This window comes from Gopherus flavomarginatus, chromosome 6 (assembly GCF_025201925.1).
Source record: "Gopherus flavomarginatus isolate rGopFla2 chromosome 6, rGopFla2.mat.asm, whole genome shotgun sequence".
Taxonomy (NCBI): domain Eukaryota; kingdom Metazoa; phylum Chordata; order Testudines; family Testudinidae; genus Gopherus; species Gopherus flavomarginatus.
The window spans coordinates 95,409,079-95,427,059 of NC_066622.1; the positions used below are offsets into that span (position 1 = coordinate 95,409,079).

Here is a 17,981-nt window from a genome sequence, read left to right on the forward strand (position 1 = left end):
TGGAGACAAAATATTGAGCCAGATGGACCTTTGGTTTGATCCAGGATGGCAACTCCGAAATTCCGAAATCTGAATTTGGTCCATAATACTATGTACTTGGATTTTTCAAAGATAGTTTATGTGAAAGTTTCCAAGATATTTTTCCCCACCATGCAAATCTCTGACTTTTTTAAAAACATATGTATACACAGAAACAAAATGTTGTTTCATGAGTGCATCCAAGCATGGTAAAATTAGGGTCCTAACCTAGTCCTTACATTGTTGGTGACTGTTTCTGGTTATTTGCCTGGATGGTACACATTGTCTTCTCCTTTGCAGCTGTGTTTTTGAGGGGTCACTGCTCTCTTTCATGATGTCATTAAAAGACTGCTATCATTTAAAGAACCTACATCTTTTTAAATGCTTCCAATTTCTCTTTCTCCTCTTAAAAGATTCTATTTGAAAAACATTAGTGTCATAAACAAACATATTACTTCTAAAATACTCTAATGTAAAGAAAATAGTATGTGGAGGATTTTTTACTTTTATATTATATGAAGAATATATTTATATATGGGGCATTATTTAAATAGTGGAATCATTCCACATTTATACCAGTATAAAGAAGAGCAGACTGTAATTGTAACTAACTGGCATTTGCTCCTAGCATAGTGCACAAGGAAAGGATATAGTTTAAACTTAAACCCTTCCTTTTCCCCTTTTATTTTTAATGTAAATAACAAACCAGCTTCAACCTGTAGTGGTCTATTCTAGAATTGTTCTCTACAGGACCCTCTGTTCCCACTCTAGTTCCTTCTACTTCAGGCTCAAGCCCTTTACTGCTCCTGGAATGGAGACAATAGGACCCATTTGGTCTGTCTGCCAGGTGAGTCAGCAGAATAGCTTTACATCTCTGTGCATGGTCCTAAAACTGACAATTTGTTAGATTGACCCATTATATCTGGACATTGACTAGTTAGTGTAAACATTTTGAAATTAGATTGTTTACCTGCTACAAAAGTTAAGATAATGTAAAGTTGCATTAAATTGCCCTTGAGAGATCATGCCATATGCCACTCTCCATGAGACCCTTTTGTCTGATGCAAGGAACAGCAATGGATGAGTTGTCTCTAGCTCATTGCTGGAAAAGGGAGAATCACTAATGCATTGCAAGGAATACTGTCAGACTAAAATAAAACCCTAATCTGTGCTTACTCATAACACCAGCCCATTAAACAGAAATAATTATAAATCATGTTTACATATATGACATCTGGCAATTAACCAGAGGAATATTAATTTGTAAACATTTGTTGGCAGTAGAACCTCAGGGTCACGAACACCAGAGAGTTATGAACTAACCGGTCAACCACACACCTAATTTGGAACAGGAAGTATGCAATCAGGCAGCAGCAGAGACCAAAATAAATAAATAAAGCAAATACTGTACAGTACTATGTTAAACATAAACTACTAAAAAAAAAAGGAAACATTTTAAAAAAATTTGACAAGGTAAGGAAACTGTTTCTGTGCTTGTTTCATTGAAATTAAGATGGTTAAAAGCAGCATTTTTCTTCTGCATAGTAAAGACTTAATACAGCTTTAAAACAATATTCAGTTGTAAACTTTTGAAAGAACAACCATAACATTTTGTTCAGCGTTGCGAACGTTTCAGAGTTCTGAACAACCTCCATTCCCAAGATGCTCATAATTCTGAGGTTCTACTGTATCACTATCAAAGCACTTGTGGAGTGTGCAGGATTTACCAGCTCCTCCCTCAGTGTGGGCACTGGCTGCTAGTGGGGGCCCTAGTGGTTTGAGGAGCATGTGCCAGTTCCTTTCCCAATGGTCTGATAGCAGGAAGTGGTAGGGTTGCCAACTTTCTAATTGCACAAAACTGAACACCCTTGCCCCGCCCCTGTCCCGTCTCTGAGGCCCTGCCCTTTCTCTGAGGCCCCGCCCCCACTCACTCCATTCCCCCCTCCCTCTGTTGCTCATTCTCTCCTCCCCTCACTCACTTGCTCGTTTTTACCAGGCTGGGCAGGTGGTTGGGGTACAGGAGGGGGTAAGGGCTCTGGCTGGGGTTGCAGGCTCTGGGGTGGGGTTTGGGATGAGGTGTTTGGGGTGCAGGAGGGGGCTCCGGGCTGGGGGGTGAAGCTGAGAGGTTCGGAGTGTGGGAGGAGGCTCTGGGATGAGACAAGGTGTTGGAGGGTCTGGGCTGGGGGTGTGGGTTCCAGGGTGGGGCCAGAAATGAGGGGTTCAGGGTGTGAGTGGGCTCAGGATTGGGCAGGGGCTTGCAGTATTGGAGGGGGTTTGGGCTCTTGGCAGCGCTTACCTTGGGCAGCTCCCCAGAATTGGCAACATGTTCCTTGGCTCCTAGGCATAGGGGCGGCCAGGGGGCTCTGCGTGTTGCCACGCTGCCTCCGCACGCAGGCACTGCCCCCGCAGCTCCCATTAGCTGTGGTTCTTGGCCAATGGGAGCTGCAGAGCCGGTGCATAAGGCAGGGGCAGCACGCAGAGCCCCCCAGCTGCCCCTGCACCTGGGAGCCAGAGGGATATGTTGCCACTTCCATGAGTCACACAGAGCCAGGTAAGGAGCCTGCCAGCCTCAACTGGATTTTTAACAGCCCGGTTAGCTGTGCTGACCAGAGACGCCAGGCGTTCTGACCTGGCGTTCCGGTTGAAAACTGGACACCTGGCAATCCTAGGAAGTGGGTGTAGGCAGTCCTAGTGGGGCAGAAATTTCTAATTCCTCTCCTCTTGCATGAGAGTGTGTAGTGTTCCTGTCCCCATTACTTATTGTTCCTCTTTCAATCTCTCCCTTCTTCATATTACAAACTACAGGGAAAAGGATAAATTGTTAGGAAAAAAGTGTGTGTGGATGTTAGAGCTTGTGATTTTAGGGTATGTGGAGTTGTGTGTGTGTGTGTTGAAACATGCAAGAAAGGGTAATCTGTAACTTTGTCTGCTTCCAAGTCTCTCCCTCGTTTGTCTGCCCCTCACTCACTCCAACACACACAACTCTAAAATCCATTTGCTGTGTTTCCCCAAAAGCCACTCACTGTCTTCCATGTCCATTCCTCTCCTTTTCTGGTACCCAAGCCATTCATTCTCCCTTTGTTGTCCTTCACAGTCCAGTCTTGGATGTGTTCCTCCTTTCCCAATCCATTCTCCACTTGTCCCAACGTACCCCTTCTAACAATTTAAGTCCACTTCTGTTCAGAAATATCAATTACTTCTGGCTTGCTCTTTCCCAGATAGACGACTTCTACTCCCTAGCTCATCATTTTTTACTGACCATCCCATTGTTTGTGTTTGCTTCTTCCTCCCCCACTATTTTATCATCTCACCTCCTCTTCACACAACGTTTAATCCTCTGCTCTCTCTTTATGTTCCTCAACCAAACATTTCATCCCTGAATTCCCCCACCCCCCACTTCTCATTCTGGTCTCCTTCCCATCCCAGCGTTTAATAATTTCCCCCCTCTCTTCCACCATTTAACTCTTTCCCCACATCAAACCTGCAGCATTTCACCCTCTGTTCCCTACCCCCTACTGTGGGCATTTTAAGCCTTTTTTCCATGATCTTTTATTTTTAGAATCTTATTCTCTTCCCTTGTTTGCCTTCAAAAAATGAGAGAGGTGTCGGTCTCTTGGCTTTTATCTCCTTCCTCAGCAGAATCTTTGCAGAGAGGAACACACTGAAATCTTCCTGCCTTGGTCCCATGCAAAATTATGGAGTATCTAGCCTGAACTCTCTTGAAGTGGTGATTGGGGTTTGCATGAGTGCAAAACAGTAGTCTGAGGGCTTGTCTACATCAGAAAGTTGCAGCGCTGGTGAGGGAGTTACAGCGCTGCAACTTAGGAGGTGTACACATCTGCAGGGCACCACCAGCGCTGCAACTCCCTGTTTGCAGCGCTGGCCGTACTCCCGTTTTGTCTCGGGTGTAGAGGATCCAGCGCTGGTGATCCAGCGCTGGTAATCAAGTATAGTCACTTACCAGCGCTTTTCTTGACCTCCGTGGAATAAGCAGGTATCCCAGCATACCTGAGGAAGCCTCTGGTAATCAAGCTGGTCTCCTTCCCCGGCTTGCTCTCGCGTTCCCCGAACCCCGAGCAAGCAGGTCTCCTTCCCTGAGGTTTGCAGGGTGGTTCGGCGAACGCGAGAGCAAACCGGGGAAGGAGACCAGCTTCGCCGCGGTTTGCTCTCGCGTTCCCCGAACAAGCAGGTCTCCTTCCCTGTGGTTTGCAGGGGGGTTCGCGGAACGCGAGAGCAAACCGCGGCGAAGCTGGTCTCCTTCCCCGGTTTGCTCTCGCGTTCGCCGAACCCCCGAGCAAGCAGGTCTCTCCTTCCCTGCGGTTTGCAGGGTGGTTCGCGGAACGCGAGAGCAAACCGCGGCGAAGCTGGTCTCCTTCCCCGGTTTGCTCTCGCGTTCGCCGAACCCCCGAGCAAGCAGGTCTCCTTCCCTGCGGTTTGCAGGGTGGTTCGCGGAACGCGAGAGCAAACCGCGGCGAAGCTGGTCTCCTTCCCCGGTTTGCTCTCGCCTTCCCCAAAACCCCTTGAAGCCGCCCAACAGCGCTGCAGTGTGGCCACATCTAACACCACTTGCAGCGCTGGTTGCTGTAAGTGTGGCCACTCTGCAGCGCTGGCCCTATACAGCTGTACTAATACAGCTGTAACAACCAGCGCTGCAAAATTTTAGATGTAGACATGGCCTGAGCCTCCCTCACTGAGCAGCTGCAGCAAGGGAGATAAATTGAGATCTTCACTTACCCCTCCAGCCCTCATAAAGTTAACCCTGGAGTCCTCTCTCACATTCTACACTAGTGGGGGTGGGGGGAGGAGGCGGTGCAGAGTTAGTCCAAAGTAGCTGGCTGTAAGGGGGAAGGGAATTCTTGCAGCTCTTAAAAAAAAAAAAACAAAAAACAGCATGTATGTGTGTGGATATTGGTTACTACACATGCTGTGGTATCATGCAGTCCCCTCAATATATCCAGCCAGCTTTGATTGGTTGCAGAGGAATGGGTTAGGCAGCCACTTAGGCCTTGTCTGTACTTAAACATTTTGCCACTTTATCTTTGCTGTCATCATGAAAGCAGCAAACCCCAAATCCCACCCCTCTGTAGACTGATATAGCAGTGAAAGAATGCTTATATCAGTGGAACTGCATCTAGACTAGGGCTTGTACTGGTATAACTATATCAGTAAAAATCAGATCCCTTACCTACACAGCTCTGCAGGTAAAGTTTTTAAGTGTAGACCAGGCCTTAGAAGGGGGTAAATAATAATAAATACTACTTCCTCCGTAGATGAATAAATACTCTGTAGATGAATGAAATATTTCTTCCTCTATAGCTTTCCCTATAGACTTATAGGAGGATCAAACTCTGTAGAGCTGGTCAGCCTAAGTTTACTGTTAAGCTTGTAATGTCCACACTTTTTAATGTTTAAGTTACATAAACCAGATCTCAAAATTTTTTTAAGTGTGGAATACCTTTTAATAGAGTGATTATCTTGGAGACTATGTCCCAACTTTCAGGATCTCATAACATCTCTGTGACAACTACAGACACTGCTTTTTTGGAAAACTGTTCATACATTTTCAATGTCTTAAATATGAGATTCACTGAACTTTTCAAAATTCAGTCACTGTCTACTTCTGCTCTTTTATCTCTCCCCCTCCCCCACTCTTCTGTTCCTCTCTATTGCCCGGTGATCCTTGGTCTTCACCTCATTCACCTACTCTTGGGTGCTGGAGCTCGCGGTGCTGCTGCACCTCCTGGCTTGAAGTGGTTTCTATCATATACAGGGTTTACAGTTTGGTTCAATGGCTCTCAGCACCCCGACTATAAAAGTTGGTCCAGCACCCTGGCACATACTTACATCTTGTTCAGCCCTCTTTCCTTGTACATGCTCCTTTTCTGTTCAGTTTCCTTCTCCCTTGCTTCATTGGACTAAGGGCTTGGCTACACTCAAAACTTCAAAGCGCTGCTATGGCAGCGCTTTGAAGTCTGAGTGTGGTCGCAGCGCCAGCGCTGGGAGAGAGCTCTCTCAGCGCTGCACGTACTCCGCCTTCTCATGGGGATTAGCTTGCAGCGCTGGGAGCCGTGCTCCCAGCGCTGCAGCACTGTTTACACTGGCGCTTTACAGCGCTGTATCTTGCAGCGCTCAGGGGGGTGTTTTTTTCACACCCCTGAGCGAGAAAGTTGCAGCGTTGTAAAGCGCCAGTGTAGCCAAGGCCTTAGTTCCTGCTGAGCTTGTTCTCTTCCCCCCTGAACATCCCTCTCACACTAGTGGCTGATAACTCAGGTCCCTGAAAGTAGCTTGTATTTCTTTTACTACTATTGTGTAGCATGCTGGCCGCTAAGGACAACAGACATGCTGCCTGCTCCTTGTTTCAAACTGCTTCTATGAGTCTGGGCTCTTCATTGAAAATAATAGCCTGGAGGCTTGCAAAAGCAGTTGGAAACTAGGGGAGAACAGCACCTTGTGATTAATTAGCTAGCTTTCTGCAAACTACTTGCAAGTGCTTCATTGACCGTTCTTTGGGATCTGCTGATGTAAGCAATTCTGACTTAGGCCATGTCTACATCTAAAATTTTGCAGCGCTGGTTGTTACAGCTGTATTAGTACAGCTGTATAGGGCCAGCGCTGCAGAGTGGCCACACTTACAGCAACCAGCGCTGCAAGTGGTGTTAGATGTGGCCACACTGCAGCGCTGTTGGGCGGCTTCAAGGGGGGTTCGGGGAACGCGAGAGCAAACCGGGAAAGGAGACCAGCTTCGCCGCGGTTTGCTCTCGCGTTCCGCGAACCACCCTGCAAACCGCAGGGAAGGAGACCTGCTTGTTCGGGGAACGCGAGAGCAAACCGCGGCGAAGCTGGTCTCCTTTCCCGGTTTGCTCTCGCGTTCCCCGAACCACCCTGCAAACCGCAGGGAAGGAGACCTGCTTGCTCGGGGGTTCGGGGAACGAGAGAGCAAACCGGGAAAGGAGACCAGCTTCGCCGCGGTTTGCTCTCGCGTTCCCCGAACCACCCTGCAAACCGCAGGGAAGGAGACCTGCTTGCTCGGGGTTCGGGGAACGCGAGAGCAAACCGGGGAAGGAGACCAGCTTGATTACCAGAGGCTTCCTCAGGTATGCTGGGATACCTGCTTATTCCACGGAGGTCAAGAAAAGCGCTGGTAAGTGTCTATACTTGATTACCAGCGCTGGATCACCAGCGCTGGATCCTCTACACCCGAGACAAAACGGGAGTACGGCCAGCGCTGCAAACAGGGAGTTGCAGCGCTGGTGGTGCCCTGCAGATGTGTACACCTCCTAAGTTGCAGCGCTGTAACTCCCTCACCAGCGCTGCAACTTTCTGATGTAGACAAGCCCTCAGTCTTGAAACAGATCATGCAGTTAAACAAAAAAATTCTCTATCACCAGCATTCAAACAAGCTCAGCTCCAACTCTGGATTTGTGTTGCTATTCAGGGTCTGAACCAACTTCTACTGAAGGCAATGGTAGTGTTCTAATTTTGTTGGGTCCCGGACTGCTTATATGCCTTTTTAACATCAGATGTGGGTAATTAAGCGTATGTGTAAATTATTTATTCTAGCATTATGTTTAATTACTTGCTATGACAGGAATGATTTCTGTTTTAATGTAGTGGACATATTTTTATGATTTGGGATATATTTAGCCTATGTTCATAGGGTAAATTTGTTTCATTATGTTTGTTTCATTAGGTGTACATAAAACTATTTTATCAGTAAAAGATTGATATTTGGATGTGTTTATATACTGTGGAAATGGGTGATTTATCACAGTGGTTCTCAACTTGGGGTCCGCAGATTGTGTCTAAGGGGTCTGCGAAAAATGTTTAGGGGTCCACAAACATAGGTGCTGGAACTAGGGGTGCTGTTGCACCCCTTGGCTTGAAGTAGTTTTCATTATATCCAGGATTTACAGTTTGATTCAATGTTTCACAGCACCCCCACTATAAAAATTGTTCCAGCACCCCATCTGCAAATGAAAAAAGGTTGAAAATCACTGATTATCACAACTAAAACCCTGTAAATTTGTATTACATAGATGATACAAGTACTCTTGAAGTGTTAACATATCTTTGATTATTGTGGATCGTGTAAGGTAGTATGAAAGACCAGGCATTTTACAACCATTGTATACATAAGAATAAGTTATTACAGTTTTTATGTACTATTCTAAGACAGAACTATGTGATGAATAGATAACGTTATTTAGACTTTGTAGTTATTGTGAACGTTCTTTAACAAGGGCAGAGCTGAGTATATTTGGTTGCTCATTGGGATGTTTCTGTTTAATAGTCTATGTTAATAAACTAAATGTGAAAGTTGGTGTCAGCACTGTTTAAGTCAGGCCTGCACAACTCGTAAAGCGGTGAGTGCCACATTACTCCAAAGAAAACAGCTGAGGGCCGAAACCCCCCGGCCCCGCGGAAACACCCCCGCCCGGCCCAGCAGAAACACTCCGGCCCAGCACTGCCCAGCCCTGCAAAAACAAACCCTCCTTTCCCAGTGCCACCCCACCAAAACAGCTGTGGGCCAAAAAGGAAGGTTGGGGGTGGGGAGGTGATACTTGATTTTAAATCAACCAGGGGTTCCCAGCTGAAGAGCTCGCTGGGAGCCCTCAGGGTCATATTAAAGGGCCCGGGGCTCCGGCGGCTGTGGGAACCCGGAGCTTTGTGGGGCTGGGGCAGGGATTTAAAGGGCCCAGAGCTCCTGCTGCTGAGGGGAGCCCGAGCCCTTTAAATCCCAGCCCCAGCACATCTGCTGGAGCCGCCGCCGGGATTCAAAGGGCTCTGGACTGCCAGTGGCGGTGGGGAGCCCTGAGCCCTTTAAATCTCAGCCGTGGCCGAGAATCTCTGCGAGCAGCTCAGAGCCCTTTGAATCCCGGCCACGGCTGAGATTTAAAGGGCTCTGGGCTCCCCACGGCTGTGGGCAGCCCAGAGCCTTTGAATCCCGTCCGCAGCTGGCAGGGCCAGCTTGAGGAAGTGCGGGGCCCAATTCGAACATTTTCGGCGGGGCCCCGGCAGGGATGACTGAAAGAAAAAAAAACACGTAAAAAAAAAAGCCTTTCATTTCTTAGCAACCGGTTCCCTATAAAAAGTTCTGCCACAGTATGTATTTTTTGTACCAGTAGGGTTACCATACGTCTGTATTTTCCTCCTGGATGGCGATTTAAGATCCAAAAAGCCTGACATGTCCGGGAAAGTACAGATGTATGTTAACCCTACCTAAAGTTCTTTTTTTAAGAAGATGTGTCTGAACTAGAAATGAGCTCCACCACTCCCTGAGGGTGTGCTAGGGTGCACGTGTGGGTCCCAGCTGCTCCCTGCCCACCTCACTGAAGCAGGTGTGCAAGGTTACTTCCCTGGGAACTACAGGGCACCAGTGCACATGGGGCTGGCTGGAGGTGGCGGGGAGGTGGCTGGAGGTAGGGTCTTGCTGCAAGCTGGGCAAGGTGTGTGGGGCAGGCTTGAGACGGCGTGTGGGATGGGTTGGCTGGCTTCAGGCAAGGCCACGGGGGGTGCTGCATGGGTTGGCAGGGCTGGAGACAAAGGAGTGCAGGACTGGCTGGCTTCAGGCAGGGGGGTGCGGCAGGGGTTGGCTAGAGACAGGGAAGGGGGTGCAGGGCTGGCTGGAGACAGGGGTTGGTGCAGGGCTGAAGGCAAGGCAAGGGGTGAGGGGCTGGCTGGAGACGGGCTGGCTATGGGCAGCGGGTGCAGGGCTGGCTGCAGACAGGAACTGGTGCAAGCAGGGCAGGAGGTGCGGCAGAGGTTGGCTGCGGGCAGCTGGTGCAAGTACAGGGGGTACAGCCCATCCTGTATGGTGAGTGCCCCCTCCTCCTGCCTCCCCCACCAGGGTAGCAGTAGCAGTAGCAGCCCGTGGCTCAGGAGCTATTTAAAGGGCCTGGGACTCCCCTGCTTCCACTGCCCCAGCCCTGTAAATAGCTGCAGGAGCCCTGGGGAAGTGGTGGGGCTCCGGGGGCTATTTAAAGGACCAGGGCAGCAAAGGCATCTGGAGACGCGCCCCCCCCCGCTACCCCAGGACTCTGGGGGCTATTTAAAGAGCCAGCGGCTCCCCTGCTTCTACCTCCCCAGCCCTTTAAATAGCCACCGGAGCCCTGGGGAAGTGGTGGGGCTCCGGTGGCTATTTAAAGGGCCTGGGCGGTAGAAGTGATGGGAACCCCGGACTTTTTAAATAGCCCCCAGGGCTACAGCAGTGGTGCTCTGGTGGCAATTTAAAGGGCCTGGAAGCCACAGGCCTTTTAAATTGCCCCCTGGGGAAGCTGGGCCACCCCGCTACAGCGCACTGGCTTTTGCCAGTACACCGTACTGGGGCTTGGGCATGTGGCCCTCTTAGGGGCAGGCTGATTCAGGGGAATTGGATGAATTGGCCTAAAGGCGGCCCTGGCGGCTGAGATTTAAAGGGCTCTGGGCTCTCTGTGGCTGTGGGCAGCCCAGAGCCCTTTGAATCCTGGCTGCGGCTAGGATTTAAAGAGCTCTGAGCTCCCTGCCACTGCGAGCAGCCCAGAGCCCTTTGAATCGCCGCCGAGGCTGGGATTTAAAGGACTCTGGGCTCCCCACGGCTGTGGGCAGCTCAGAGCCTTTTGAATCCCAGCCATGGCTGAGATTTAAAGAGGTCTGAGCTCCCCGCCGCTGCGGGCAGCCCAGAGCCCTATGAATCCCGGCTGCGGCTGAGATTTAAATGGCTCTGGGCTCCTAACCACTGCGAGCAGCCCAGAGCCCTTTGAATCGCAGCCGTGGCTGGGATTTAAAGGACTCTGGGCTCCCCGCGGCTGTGGGCAGCTCAGAGCCTTTTGAATCCCGGCTGCAGCTGGGATTTAAATGGCTCTGGGCTCCCCATCGCAGCAGGCAGCCCAGAGCCTTTTGAATCCCGGCCGCGGCTGAGATTTAAATGGCTCTGGGCTCCCCACCGCTGTGGGCAGCTCAGAGCCTTTTGAAACCCTGCTGCGGCTGAGATTTAAAGAGGTCTGAGCTCCCTGCCACTGTGAGCAGCCCAGAGCCCTTTGAATTGCGGCCGCAGCTGGGATTTAAAGGACTCTGGGCTCCCCGCCGCTGTGGGCAGCTCAGACCTCTTTAAATCCCAGCCGTGGCCGGGATTCAAAAGGCTCTGGGTTGCCCGCAGCGGTGGGGAGCCCAAACCCTTTTGAGTCCCAGCCGCGGCTGAGATTTAAATGGCTCTGGGCTCCCCACCGTTGCGGGCAGCCCAGAGCCTTTTGAATCCAGGCCATGGCTGGGATTTAAAGAGGTCTGAGCTCCCCGCCGCTGCAGGCAGCTCATAGCCTTTTGAATCCTGCCGCGGGCCGCACAGTGAGCCTCTGTGGGCCGCATGTTGTGCAGGCCTGGTTTAAGTAATCTTAGCTTGTCATTTCCACACTATATAGTTGAGATTTTTTAAAAAGGATGGGTTTAAAGTAGGGCTGCCAAGCCATTAAACAAATTAATTGGGATTAATCACAGTTTTATTTGCATTGTTAAACATTAATAGAATACCATGTATTTAAATATGTTTGGATGTTCTGTATATTTTCAAATATACTGATTTCAGTTACAACACAATACAAAGTATACAGTGCTCACTTTATATTATTTTTATTACAAATATTTGCACTTTAAAAAAGAAAAGAAATAGCCTTTCAATTCATCTCATACAAGTACTGTAGTGCAATCTTTTTATCATGAAAGTTGAATTTACAAATGTAGAATTATTTTTTGTTTGTTTTTACATAAGTGCACTCAAAACAATGTAAAACTTTAGAGCCTGCAAGTCCACTCAGTCCTAGTTCTTGTTCCTCCTTTTAGAGGCGTTTTGGCTTATTGAAGGGGTAAGATATTTTGATCTCAGAAAGTCAATATTTTGGAGATGGGAGTGGTGTGAGCTGTGCAGGAGAAGGGTGAATTCTTGATGCTGCTCCTTTTCGGTTGGGTTTCTGAGCTTGCCAGGCTCACCTCCTGCCTAAAGAGGAAGGAGGAGGATTGGGGATGGGGAGCTAGCAATGACTTATGCAGGAGGAGGGTGAGGGAGGTGTCTTGTTTCTGGAAGGGTGGTTTCTGTTACTGGGGTCACCAGGATTGCCTCCTTTTACTGAGCTAGGTGGGCTTAATTTGTAATGAAAGAGGTATTGGGGATCAAGCAATTAGGTGCTGGGGATCAAGCAATATTTTTACATTAATAGCTGATGGAGCAAGCCCAAAGCTGCCGGGGCTATGAACTTTCAAGTCTAGAGGTGCCAGGGCTGAATTAAACACTGGTGGGCTCCCTTCAGCTGAGTGAGCCCTTGTTTGCAAGGGAGGGTAGATTTTACCTCAGAGACTCGGCATGTGGCAGGGAAGGAGAGCTGGTTCAGGGAGGCTGAGCTCGCCAGGCCCCTATTCTCTATGGGGTACCTCCCGGAACGAGGGGTTGGCTGGGGGCAATGAGGCATGGTGGCGGGGGGAGGGGTCGGTCCCCGGAGCGAGGGGTTGGCTGGGAGCAATGGGACATAGTGTGGGGGGAGTGGGGTGGGTTGGTTCCTAGAATGAGGGGCAGGCTGGGGGTATTGGGGCATGGCGAGATCAGGATCCCTACCTCTCCATCAGAGTCAGGATAGGAGCCACTTCCTCTTCTCTTCTCACCCTCCGGAGGCAGATTTGCACCTGACCGGAGGCTGTCTGGTCCCTCTGCAGCCAATACCTCACTCAGAGGTATGTGATTAATGCAGTTTAAAAAATTAATGAGTTAATTTTGTTTTCAGTTAATAGCAGGCTTTAACTGCAATTAATTGACAGCTCTAGTTTAAAGATGTCGTCTCTTGTATTGCCCTTAGCAACATTTGCATTACAGTAGCACTGGGTGTGCAGGGCACTGTTGAAACCTATAGGAAGAGACAATCCCTGTCCCCTTAAAATTAGTCTAAATAGATAATACAGACAAAGGGCAGGATGGAAAACAGAAAGACAGAGAAGTGAAGTGACTTGCCAAAGGTCATGTAGCAAGTTCGTGGCAGAGTAGGGAAAGAATCCAGGTCTCCTGACAAGTTCCCTATTCTTCATACCACTGCCTCTGAGTTTAACTTAACGTTAATGTTCATATAATAAAGCTTTTTTTATTTAATTTCTATTTTTTAATTAAATTTAGTACTCAAAAACAAAACAATGTAAAACTTCAGAGCCTACAACTCCACTCAGTCCTACTTCTTGTTGAACCAATTGCCAAGACAAACAAGTTTGTTTACATTTACAGGAGATAATTCTGCCCTCTTCTTATTTACAGTATGTCACTAGAAAGTGAGAACAGGCATGGCACATTTGTAGCTGGCATTGCAAGGTATTTATGTGCCAGATACGATAAACATTTGTATGCCCCTTCATGCTTCAGCCACCATTCTAGAGGACATGCTTCCATGCTGATGACGCTTGTTACAAAACTAATAATTAAATTTGTGATTGAACTCATTGGGGGAAAATTGTATGTCCCCTACTCTGTTTTATCCACATTCTCCCAAATATTTCATATTATAGCAGTCTCGGATAATGACCCAGCACATATTGTTCATTTTAAGAATACTTCCACTGCAGATTTCACAAAATGCAAAGAAGGTACCAATGTGAGATTTCTAAAGAAAGCTACAGCACTCAACTTAAGGTTTAAAAATCTGAAATGCCTTCCAAAATCTGAGAGGGACGAGGGGTGAAGCATGCTTTCAGAAGTCTTAAAAGAGGAACACTCCAGTGCGGAAACTATAGAACCCGAACCACCAAAAAAGAAAACCAACTTTCTGCTGGTGGCATCTGACTCAGATAATGAAAATGAACGTGCGTCAGTCCGCACTGTTTTGGATTGTTATCAAGCAGAACCCGTCATCAGCATGGGCGCATGTCCACTGGAATAGTGGTTGAAACATGAAGGGACATACGAATCTTTAGTGCATCTGGCATGTAAATATCTTGGGATGCTGGCTACAAGAGTGCCATGAGAATGCCTGTTCTCACTTTCAGGTGGAATTGTAAACAAGAAGCGGGCAGCATTACATTTGCAGGAGATAAACAAACTTGTTTGTCTGAGCAGCTGGGTGAACAAGAAGTAGGACTGAGTGGAGTTGCAAGCTCTAAAATTGTACATCTTTTGTTTTTGAATGCAGTTTTTTGTACATAAGTCTACATTTGTAAGTTCAACTTTTATGATAAAAAGATTGCAATATAGTACTTGTATTAGGTGATTTGATAAATATACTATTTCTTTTGGTTTTTTACAGTGCAAATACTTGTAAGAAAAAATAAATATAAAGTAGGCACTGTACATTTTGTATTCTGTGCTGTAATTGAAATCAATATATCTGAAAATGTAGAAAATACCCCAAAATATTTAAATAAATGCTATTCTATTATTAACAGTGCAATTAATCACGATTAATTTTTTTAATTGCACGATTAATTGCAATTATTTTTTTAATTGCTTGACAGCCCGATAAAAACCTAGATATATATTGACTCTGTCCCCTAAACAATTCTGATCTAAGAATCAGACTTGCATTTATTACAGAAAACTTCAGACCAGGAATTCCTTAAACTTAAAAGTTATGGGAGATTGGGAAGGCAGGATAAGCCTTATATTGAATATTGGCGGCAACAACCTTAACGTCTGTGGAGCAGTGACCACTACCTATATAACGTATTTATGTGACAGTGACAGCAAGATTGCGTGCTTTAGGCTTAGTGCTGAATATGGTGCAATATATAGTCACACCATCCCAGAAGGAATTGTGACTCAGAATCCCAGTTACTCTCCTGCTCTTTTCTGGCTCAGTGGGAGGAGAAGTAACTTAGAATACCCCTTTCTAGGATATAGGTTACTTCCCTCACCTTTCGCCTGGCCAAGTCTACTGGCCAGCATGTGGGCAGAGAACCACTAGCTCTCTCTGGCTGCTTCTTTGGGGTGGGCAGATGTGTGTATCAAGTGATCTGTTCCTAAGGCATGATAAGAGTAGGTCCTCCATGGCCTTGTGGAGGTAGGTCTTAATCCTCTGTGCAGCCATATGTAACCAGGCACACACTTGTCCTGAATCATATGGAGGAGGAGGGCTGTTAATTAACCTGAAACAAATTGAAGTGAACTCAGGCTTCTTTTATATATTTGTGTACAAATAATGAGTCAGTAAAGTGTGAAGTTTCCTTGGTCTTTTGCTCTTTGTCCACTTTAGCAAGATGCCCACTTTGAAAGGACTATAGAGTATATGCAAATTAAAAGGGTGCTATATTAATAAGACGTTAATATTTGATACAACTAAAATATTCCTATTTTTGCCTCAGTGTTTTAAATATTTAGCTTTAAATGAGACTTTTATATAATATTGATATACAGACTTTTATGATTAAATTTTAAAAATCTTAAACTTTTTTTATTTCAGATTCAACTCTGTATTATGACAGAGAACAGCAATAAGAGTATGAAATTTTCTACGGAAATGAAAAATTCCTTCAAGAGCCCATGATTTTTTCCACTACTCCTTTTACATATCAGCTACTTGATAGACATGGCTCACCACGCCAGACCTTCCAGATTAGTCAAAAAGGAAAAGTTAGGCAAAAGGAAAACTAGTGAAGGCAAAAAGAAATCCAGCCAAGTGAAAAAGAAAGCCAAGAAGAATTCCAAAAAGGCTGTGAGTTCTGGAAAATGCAAAAAGTCAATGCAAGAAAAAAATGATGTAAAGAAAAAGCAACAAGAAAAGAAACCACCTTTGAGCTCATCAGTTAGATTTCTCAGGAGTAGTGTAACTAGAGCTTTTTCTGGAACATCTTGGGTAAATATGGAGAAAACAGATAATATTCTTTTTCATAACCAGGATTCTTTAAACGTCAATGGCTTTACAATGTCTCTTCGTAGCAGATCATTCTCCCACAGACTGTCTCAAACTGCAGTAATTACAAAAACCAAGAAAGTTACAGCACAGAAAAGATTAGAAAAAAGGGACAAGTATGAACAAGAAACCCTTACTATATTGGAAGAAAAAAAAGTTGAAGCTGCTAAAAGGGTTTCAAAACAAGATTCAGCACAAAATGAATTAACCCCTCTCATTCTGTGTGATACAGACATTGAGCCCTCCATTAAATGTGATAGTCAAGACAAAAAGATAGGGAGACCTGAATCAAGTGTCTCCATTTCAAAGAGTCTACCAAGCATTTACAATCCAGAAGTATCAGAGGAGGAGTATGAGTGTGAAGAGCCGCCCTGTGGGTGGATATCAAGTAAGATCAATACAGGTAGCTCAGATGAAAGTTTTGCTCAGAATTCTGAGCTTGTTCCCACACCTTTTCATTCTGACTCTGTAATCACCTCTGAATTAAATACAAAGGACCATTTAGAAGATTCAGGCTCATTTGCAGAATCCCATGTAACGATGAACTTAAATTTGAAGCCTGCTAATAAAGAACCTGATTCAAATTCTGACTCTTTAGTTACAACTGTATCAAATTCTATCATGTATTTAGAAGATTTGGGCTCGTTTGTTGGATCCCATATAAAAAACAACTTGGATTTGATGCCTGTTAATAAAGAACCTGACTCAAATTCTGACTTGTGCTGTAAAAGAGATGATTCAGAATCTGACACAAAAAATGTGATCACAGTTTGTGAACCAGTTAATCTTGCAGTGCAGAAGCCTGTTAATTACATTGGTAAAGAAACTTTAGTTGTGGACTCAGGTTATGTCCCTATTTCATCATCAAACATAGAAAAAAGCATAGTAGCCTTAATCTCTACAAGAACTGCGGTCTTCAAAGAAAATACTGGACATTCCTCTGAAGGCTCTATTTCAGGGTTGTCCTCAAACACAGGAAGCTCCACTCTTACCTCTGACAGAGAGATAAATGTACATTCACCAACTGATTCAAAACTGTGGTATAAGGATTCTTCATCACAATCAGGAAGTTTTGGAATAAACTTGAATTCTGTTCAGGACAACAAGAGCAATAGCATCGGTTCCACTGAGGCTTTAGAACAATCCTCCTTTACAAACCCAGTTTACAGTTACCCTCTCTCATATTCATCTTTGCTCCCTATGTTAGAAAAAAAGAAACGAAGACGGTGTGGGGTATGTGAACCTTGTCTACGGAAAACTAATTGTGAGGAATGCAGTTGTTGCAGGAAACGCAAAACTAGTCACCGGATATGTAAAAAGCGAAAATGTGAAGAACTGAAAAAGCCGCCACCGCCAATAATGCTACCTTTTGAGGTAAGCAAGAAACAGAAACAATACAAGATGCGTAAGATTTGAGGTCCATTTGTAAAATTCTTAAAAGTATTAGTTATTGTGTAGATTTGGACAACATATTAGATAAAATCTTACCATAACAATTTAATATACTTCTCCAGCTATAAGCCTTGAAGATTAGAGTGAACTAGTGTTTCTGTTGCTCATACCACATGCATTCATATAACTAGAGGTGGGCATAACTTTTAGTCTGCTGCAAATCTGGTCATATTGGCCAATGTGGAAAAGTAGGCCCAGAGACAGTTAAACTAATCAGGGGCTGGAGAGAGCAATAAAGATTTAAGAAGAGGGTTTGAGGTGGGCTGGATCATCCCTCACCACATTGTGAAATACCAGGTGCAAATGCCTGGATTTTAGGACAGGGGGTAGCTTGCTCTGTATTTGGAATTCTAGAAAAACTGGTTGGTAATAAATAAAATATGAACAAAACTACTCCCCCCACCCCCGCTCCATATTCTATTTGCATTCTCCCTCTAAATCTCTCCTCCTTTCTAATTGCCTGTCCCTTTGTTTCGTGAATCTCACTCATTCCTGGTTACTCAGCCAGGTCTCATACTTCATCCTGCTCATATATTCTTTATACTCCCAATCTCCTCTCTGTTCCCTGTTCTGTTCCTTCTATGCTCTTTCAGTCCTAATGGTTTGTTGTCTTGCTCTTCCCTCTCACAAGTTTCTGTTCTCCACTCCCCAAACATCCTTAAAGCC

The 17,981-nt window shown here is 46.0% G+C and overlaps 1 protein-coding gene and 1 long non-coding RNA gene across 8 annotated transcripts in view; one reads left to right on the forward strand and one right to left on the reverse strand.

Moving 5' to 3' along the window:
* Nucleotides 1-17,981, reverse strand: part of LOC127054097 (uncharacterized) — a 33,779-nt gene that overhangs the window by 10,310 nt on the left and 5,488 nt on the right. Inside the window, exon 2 of one of the 2 annotated variants that reach the window (XR_007775175.1) lies at nt 16,856-16,953. This is a non-coding gene — a long non-coding RNA (uncharacterized LOC127054097). Of the gene's footprint in view, nt 1-12,595; nt 13,106-16,855; nt 16,954-17,981 lie in introns of those variants that run through there. The other variant, XR_007775174.1, reaches the window with a different exon arrangement.
* TET1 (tet methylcytosine dioxygenase 1) overlaps nt 1-17,981 on the forward strand; it is a 127,625-nt gene that overhangs the window by 5,296 nt on the left and 104,348 nt on the right. For all 6 annotated transcript variants that reach the window (XR_007775138.1, XR_007775139.1, XR_007775140.1 and 3 more), the window contains exon 2: nt 15,414-17,237. Coding sequence is in view for 3 of the 6 variants with exons in the window: in XM_050959262.1 (XP_050815219.1) it covers nt 15,540-17,237 (1,698 nt within the window). In the remaining 3 variants the exon portion in view is untranslated. The remainder of the gene's footprint in view (nt 1-15,413; nt 17,238-17,981) is intronic.